Raw genomic sequence first — 8,275 nt, 5'->3', positions numbered from 1 at the left:
GCGCCACGGAGCCCCGCCGCCATGCCAGACCGCCGCCGCCTAGATGCACCCCCCGGAACGGCTCCGCCCGCGCCGGAGAGCGACCGGGAGGGGAAGGGCCAGGAGGCCGCCGCCACCAGCAGCCCCGGGGCCAAGCTGGCCGCGGGTGCCGGCGACGGCGCCGAGAAGGAAGGAGGGAGGGGGGAGCCTGGAGAGAGGAGGCCCGTCGCGCGGCCGGTCGCCCGCGGGGGGGGGGGGGGCGACGCAGTCGCGAGAGAGAAGGGGGAAAACCTGACTCCACTGTTATCATCCATTATTAGTTGCCAAATCATCCATTTTATCTAAATATATGTGATGTTACCTGAGTATGTTATTTCCACCATGGGTAGTCTTAGAGTGAGATATTTTGACAACTTTAATTGCTGAACTTCGACACTTTTGGTGACCGAAGTGAACCCTAGCGTACCGTGGATGTAATTTATTCCATGGTTTTTGGTGGTGAATTTGCTCTGCCTCGGTAGTTCAGTCCAACTAGATAATATTCACTCCGGCAATACTACTGGTAGGACAGAAGGCGCAGCAAAATGGCGACTGTCAAAAGGTAAAAACATAGCCCTTTTCAGCGGTAGATGCTTCAGAGATAAACTACAGGGGCAATGCTAGTATTCAGTCAGGCAGAGCAATCAGGCAAAGCAGAAACTACCAACTGTTTCTCACCAATAATCAAAGTCAGAAGCCAAGAGCTGCTACTACATGGATCCATTTGCTTCATCAACAAAATACTGTATGGACAACTGTTACTATACAAGCAAAAAAGAGCATTACTAAGCGATTTCCAGGGGCCAAAGCCAACAGCTTCATCATATCTGACGATGATGCTACAGTACTAGTACTCGCTAAATAGAAAAGAAAGATCTGGCGAGCAGTTTCAGACAGAAAAAGAATCAGCTATCAATATGGCAAGAATTGGCCAGGGTGCTCATCTCCTAGTTCGACCTGCCAAGTTCCTTGCTACAGTGGACGTCGACGATGACGAAGATGAAAGGGTTGTCGTTCTGTTAAACTCCTCCTTGTCCTCGCTGAACGCCTTCAGAAGCGTATCTTGCAGGTCGTGAAACCTCCTCTTCCTCTCGGAGCATGCATCTGTTCCGAGCGAAGCCAGCTCAGGTTCATCGTCCATGATCTTGTCCAGCACATTTGAACAGCGCGGGAAGAAACGTTTGCCGAGTTCCACTGGTATAAACATTCAGATTACAGTTAGTCCAGATTCATAAACTTGGTAAAATATCATCTTATAGCTGAATGTGTGCGCACACACATGTGAGAGTAATCATTAGCAATTCAACCACCGATTAGCATTTTGTATGATTATTAGTCAAGTGTACATATTTGGGTTCACTCTTCAGTTCTTAACAGGAGGGGATAAAATCTGGGATTTCAACCTTATCTACACCAGTAATCTTATTGAGATTTTATTCTTTCTTGAACACAACCCCAAGTCTGCGTCATTTGTACCAGAAGAAATCGCTAACATGGAACGGGTCTTACAAGCAAACTAACACAAAAAGGAGAAGGCAGGAACAAAAATCTAGAAAGCTAAAAACAGAACACCCGAAAGACAGAAATGCAAGCTGTGCCTCACCTGTTTTGGAGAGGGCTCTCATCCGAGCTAAGTGTTCCTCCTTCATTTTGAAAGAAGTATCATTTAGATCAACGGTTGTTATCTCCAGAGGTGGATTTGTACCATAACCAAGGGTAAATTCCAAAGTACCATCCACTTGAGCAATGTCCATTGCTACTCTTGCCTCAATTGGAAACATTATCCTTGCCAAAGCAACTACAAAGCATGAAAATAATTGTGTGAAAAAACAACTTCCAATAGAATAAAAAAAAGGTTAACACATTGCTAATTGCCCATGGAGAGCTTCACTTCACTTCACATGCAAAACACCACCAACTGTAAACCTTACCAAACAACTAATTTTGAACACTACACCATATGTAGATGAATATTACCTCGGTTTTCAAGGTACAGTAACATCCCACGAAGACAGTCACCAGCCAATGCAAGAGAAACCGATGCTTCTCCAAATTGTGGATCCCTTCTTTCAGCTTGCTCCAATATCTCAATGCATAATTTATCATTGGGAGACGGTTTTCCTTCTTCAGTATTCCCAAAATAATCCCCATGTTTTGTGAGTCTCTTTGAGATTTGAACTGCTTTTCTTCCATCAAATGTTAAATCCGAAGGCCGGGCACCTTTGGTTAAAAGGGAGACAACGATTTTAGGATCTCTCCGCTTAGCGGCGATGTGAAGAACAGTATAACCTCTTGGGTTTCTGAGATTAACATCCGCAAGTGCGATGTCCAGAAGTTCTGTTGTAATTTTTGAGTCACAGTGTTCTACAGCATAGTGCAATGCAAATGCATCATCAAGGTTTGTCTGCCCTTCTGTGAGCAGCATCCTGACAAGCTCCACATCATCAGAATCAAGTGCTCTGAGTATCCTTCTTACGTGTTTGTTAGGAAAGCCATTGTCTTCGGGTGAAGCTAATCCAAGAGTTATCCGTGAATCAGTAATTTGCTTGATAACATCTTGAGGCAATGCTTTCTCTAGAGTAATCATGTCAAGATCTGACTGGACTACCATCTCCAGGCATCTCTCGAACAGTTTGACGCAAGATTTGTTGCATAAGTTTGCAACAGATAAGACCAATGGAAGGTTATCCACTTCAACTTTATCAAGGAAATCAAGGAGATGCCGCTGCATGGAAAAGAATGGCATACCATGGGTAAGTACTGGCTTGTCAATACAGCGACAGAAAACTGTTACAAGTAGCAAGCCAACAGGCGTTATCATCAAATGATATACACGCAACTCATCTGCAATGAAGTCAGAATTATGAAAACAAAAATCCCAATATGAAAGCTAAGAAGGAAAAGCTAAAAAATAAATTAAATAAACTGAAGTCTCAACACAGCCACATGGTTGGATAAGAATATAGACACATAAACAGTCAAATCTGATACTACTTTAAGAATGCATACACATACATTGATTAATCCAACTTGATTACAGCCCTGTCAACAAGTATTTCAAAAAATAGAAAACGGAAGCTTTCCTTACCCCCAGCCTCTGCATCGGAGATGCATAAATTTAAGTAGCCTATCAAAAGTAATTATATGAGTTTCAAATAACTCGCAAGTAGATTATAGAATGCAAATTGGTTATAAAATCTTTTACAATGAGCCTCCATCTAAACATTTATATCATGCGCAGACCCATGGATTGATGACTGGTTACTTAAAAAGGGCATTCAATATCGAAATACTCCTGCTCAGAATAACATTAATAGATGATCCTAATGAAAATTAAGGAGTTGTGGAGCACATATGTTTATGAACATTAGGAATATTAGGTGCTTTACACACTGACACCCGAAACTTTATTAAGTGAGAAAAACAGACGATATAATATTGTGGCAGACTCCCGGTGTTGTGAATTGTCTGAGGAAAGGTGGTGCACATGCTTTCCTATTGTGTCTGGGGGAAAGGTGCTGTACATGCTTTCCTTTGTATTGTATATGTACCAAACGTGCATTAATGCAACCTAGATTTGTACAGTTTCATAAGAACTGCATTTCATTGATGAAAAATATAAGTAGGCGCATGTACCCATATCGACACCACTAATTCTTTGAGCAATGAAGAATTACCAAAAAAAAATCAGAATAAGAATCCTTGAGATACCATCAAAATGGCACAGCACCTCAAGTTCCCAATTGTATAATTTTCATTGGCAACTTCACCAATTTCAAGATCACCACATGATAAGCACAAGCTCCTCATTGCTACCGACAAAACGTACCAGTACTCACCAATGTTTAACGCTATTTTTCAGAAGTACTGAAATTGATTAAATTTAGCAGAAATAGTAAGGGGATCTAAGCCCATTTTTCCGCATACAGCAAACGTCCTCGCGTGTAGAAAGAAAAGACAGCATTAAACCTTGCTGTCTGAGCACAAGAACGTGCGCGCAAATATGTATTCCCAGCAAGCACCATAAATGTCTGAAACCAAGAAAGCATCATGGTGGAGAAGGGGAGGGGGGAGGCGGACCTGGAAGAGGCTGGCGAGCTCGCCGACCTGGAAGGTGGATGCGGCGAAGAGGACCTGCGCCATGAAGGAGACGGCGGGGTGGCAGCCGACGTGGGCGCATCCGTCGACGTCGACGCAGGCGCACGCCGACTTGGGGAGGTCGCGGACGCGGCCGCTGTACAGGTAGTCGAGCACCAGCTCCAGCGCCTCGTACCCGACCTCCACCTCCTCGCCGAGAAGCTCCCGGAGCTCCACCCGGTTGCCCTCGGCGCCGCCGGACGAACCGGTAGCGGCGGCGGCGGCGGCGCGGCGCTTGAAGAGGGCGCGCAGGAAGGGGCTCCGCGCGGACAGCACGCAGCGGTGCACGCGCAGGTCGGGCGCGCCCGGCACGGCGACGAGCGCGTCGGCGAGGAAGGCGAAGTCGTCCGGCGAGCGGAAGGCGGCGGCGAGGTTGTCGGAGAGGCGGCGGAGCGCCTCCACGTCCGCGTCCGGCGCCGCGTCCCCCATGGAGACGCTGTCGTCGCAGTCGGAGAAGGAGGCAGTGACGTGGCTGCTCGGGGCCTCCATTGGCGCTGCTGTTGCGGCGGCCACGTGCGGCTCGGGAGTCGGGAGGGCGGCCAGTTGGTGGACGCGAAGGCGCGAGGAAGTCGAAGCGAGCGAGGGAGGGAGGGGGGAGCGACCCGCGCAGCTCGCCAGAAGGGAGGTTTAATATCAAAGCGAAGAGCCAGACCATTTTTGTACTACTACTAGATTATAAATTGAATAAATTAAACGGGGGATTCATGGCAATCTTGCAAATTGGCCTGATGCAAATCGATCAGGCCGTTGACCGGCGTATTTGTCGCCGTCGGGTACGGCCAGGAGCCACCCGTATTTCGCTGCGCTGTTTTCTTTCACAAAATATATTTTTTCTTCAAAAAGGCCGGAGGGCATACAACAAAACCAGCCCCGTCCGAAATTACTTGTCGCAAAAATAAATAAAAATGAAAAATATTTCTACATGATCCATTTCTCCGACAAGTAATTCTGGACGAAGGGAGTAAGAAATTAAACGAAAGTCCTTGAAGAAAATATCACCATCTTCCTTCTGCATTATAGCACTCGCGGAGCTATAACAAGGCCATGAGGCATATGACCCACCCATCCGATGGCCTAAACATTGAAGAATACTAGCAATGTGCCCATGCGATGGCAACGGATCCAAAGTAGAATAATACTTATTCATAAACTTGAAAGAAAACACTTCAGTTTTGAAATACATATATCACTAAAATATATATTATGTTTCACACAAAATATATTCCTCGGGCTATTTTGATGAGGTGAGGGAGGGATGTGGTTGGTTTCAAGATACTAAAGGGTTTTCTGCAAATTGGAGCAGAAAGTGGGCTATTGTTGCAAAAGGCCACAACTTACGTCACAATCGTTAGATGCAGATTTAATGGTCAGAAATGATGGATGACAGACACACCACATCACCAACTAATTCTTTTATAGGAGTAGATATAGATAAAACTGGGCTTTTGAGAGAGGGAAAACAAGTTTCCTTCTGCTTGGCCTGCTTTGGCCCACCCAATTATTTTTGTGTAGCTTCACCACTGCATTTTAGAAAAGCTCATTGTCGCCTTCTTCTCGACACAGTAGTTTTGTTGAGACTCAGGAGCTTGAAGAAGCAGTGGCTGAAAAGCCATCAATGTAGACCAGAAGACATCGATGGTCATAGTCAAGATAGATCGTTGTTCCGAAGAAGTCGACGATGAGAAGGGACAAAAGATAATCCCAATTCCTTCGAGACAGAGGTAGAGGACACAAACCTCGCAAGTTCCCTGATGCAGTCCCATCTGGTTGAGCTTCAATGTGCAAAGAAGGAACCGAAGAAAAAAATAAACGACACAACATCATCCCCTCCGCAGGGCGCTGCTGATCACCTAGACAAAGCGAAGACCATAACGAGGCCTAATACTTGGCCCTGAATGAAACTCCACACGCTCCCCGCCGATGCCAAACAACATTGCCTGAATGAGGATAGGAAAGGGATAATTATTCCTCATCGCCGATCACAACAACATCTCACCACCGCCAGCGAGACACTCGAACTTAACCCTAACTAATGTTAGGGTGACCAAACACTACATACAACCCAAACTGGGGTTCCCCCACCTCGCTGGCGTCGGAAGGCACCTAGAGCCAAGGGGAACCAGCGGTGGCAGTTGTCCTGGTAGCATGTTGTATTTGCGTGAGGCGCTTATTCGGTCAAAACCATATGTACTAAGCTACCTGACTTTATGTGGATTTCAACAAATTATGTTAAACACCATCGAAACATGGACGAAATTTGCCGAAACAAGTATTGAACTTTCTCGACATGTTTTCAGGCCCACGAGGCAACCGAGAAGTCCACTAGGATACCATTCACCGTTTATTGTTGGGTGATTTTATCTTGATCATGCGATGTGTCGATGGACGATTATATCCCTTAGGGCAATTTTTCAGGAATAGGAAGAATAAAGAGGGTGGAATGAGAATAGAAACAATGGGATGTGAAAGAGTCGGCGGCATGAGGAAAAGTGGAATGGAGTTCATCGCGTCAGCAGAGTGAGGCTTAGAGTGGGAGTCAAGGCGGGGATGATGAGGATAGGGAATGGATAGGTGATTGTCAGGGAATAAGCTAGGGTGGAGAAAGGTTGTCTCTAAGGGCTTATTCAGTTTAGAGGATTCATATAACTTTTTTGTCATGGGATATTTTTTCCTATGTTGAACATTCGTTTCCTAGGAATATGCACTAGATTCCTAAGGATTGTGTCCACATCCTATCCTATATATTCTTAAAAAGTTTATCACCACCTCAAGAAAATCTCTCAACATGCAGCCCTTCACCTCACCAAGTGTGCATTGTCAGGATCCACTTGCGCTATTTTTCAGCCATGCATCACATGCACGACCTTTAATTCTTACAACATGCACGTGCCCACCTCACCATGTCATGCATGTCTGCCACATCATAACTGGTCACGTAAATTATCCACGTCATAAATCTTAGACAAACTCATGTCATGAACATGTCGTCTTGTTCATGTGGTATGGAAAATTGACTGGTACTGACGGTAGACATTGATCAATAGGATTGATTAACGAGTGAAAATATGAATTGAAGAAGGCAATACGTGCGTACAAGTATTGGCGGGTGCGTTGTCTATTCGTAAATACTACTTTTTTTGAAAACCCTACAATACTACAAGACTTTTTGGAGACACCTTTATGGAAATGAGAAAAAAATACCGGATATTAATCTGTCATTTTGAATTGAGATGTTTCTCATTAGAAAAAATAATTTAATTTATTTATAAATTCCTTGAACCCCTCTAACTCCGATTCTCTCAACACGTGACTATGCCACCTCATTATGCCACCATGCATGACAGTACTGGCGGGTGTGCTGTCTATTCGTAAATACTAAAGCTTATGTTGGAAACTCTACAACACTACAAGACTTATAGGAGATACCTTTATGGAAATGAGAAAAAAGAATACCAAATATCAATTTGACATTTTGACTTGAGATGTTTTTCATTAGAAAAAATAATTTAATTTTTTTTATTAATTTCCTTGAGCCCCATCCAACTTCAGTTCTCTCAACACGCAACTATGCCACCTCATCATGCCACCATGCATGACCTAAATAATTGATCTCCACTTTTTTTTGAAATGGAGGCGTGCCCCCAGCCTCTGCATCATAATGATGCATGCAACCATCTTATTAAAAGTTCGCAAAGTAGCACAAAGTCGTCACAGTATTATAGCTCGCAAGTGGAGCGAAAGAAAAATAAAAGTTCAAGCTGACAATCACAACCGGAATGGCAATATGAAGGATAAGCTCCCTAGACTCCTATCTTGTTATGCGACCGCCATCCGAACCGGTTGAATATAGCCCATGCTACCATCTCCCACTGGTTACATCCAGTAACCAAAGGCTCCCTGGATTCCATAGGAGTGAGTAAGGACCACATACGGACCCATGCAGTAGCTCTGAAGATAACCTGCAAGAAAGTTAAATTGTGTTGTCTGTTAAATATCAAATCATTCCTACAATTCCATATAGCCCATAGAAGCGCACATATTCCAATCCGAATACGAGCCGCAGTAGTATGTCAACCCTAGTTAACCACATTTTAAACAACGACACAATATCAACTAGAGG

The 8,275-nt window shown here is 44.6% G+C and overlaps 1 protein-coding gene across 1 annotated transcript; it reads right to left on the bottom strand.

Moving 5' to 3' along the window:
• Positions 1-718: 718 nt before the first annotated feature.
• Positions 719-4,773, bottom strand: LOC123077414 (BTB/POZ domain and ankyrin repeat-containing protein NPR1). The gene is made up of 4 exons (XM_044499687.1): positions 4,099-4,773; positions 1,996-2,743; positions 1,622-1,816; positions 719-1,212 (listed from the first exon to the last, which is right to left on the bottom strand). The coding sequence occupies exons 1-4, from the start codon at positions 4,642-4,644 to the stop codon at positions 959-961; spliced, it is 1,743 nt and encodes a 580-aa protein (XP_044355622.1). The 5' UTR covers positions 4,645-4,773; the 3' UTR covers positions 719-958.
• Between the last annotated feature and the right edge of the window lie 3,502 nt (positions 4,774-8,275).

Source organism: Triticum aestivum, chromosome 3D (genome assembly GCF_018294505.1).
Source record: "Triticum aestivum cultivar Chinese Spring chromosome 3D, IWGSC CS RefSeq v2.1, whole genome shotgun sequence".
Lineage (NCBI taxonomy): Eukaryota > Viridiplantae > Streptophyta > Magnoliopsida > Poales > Poaceae > Triticum > Triticum aestivum.
The sequence above is the reverse complement of the archived record's forward strand: the minus strand, read 5'-3'. Positions and strand labels throughout refer to the sequence as shown.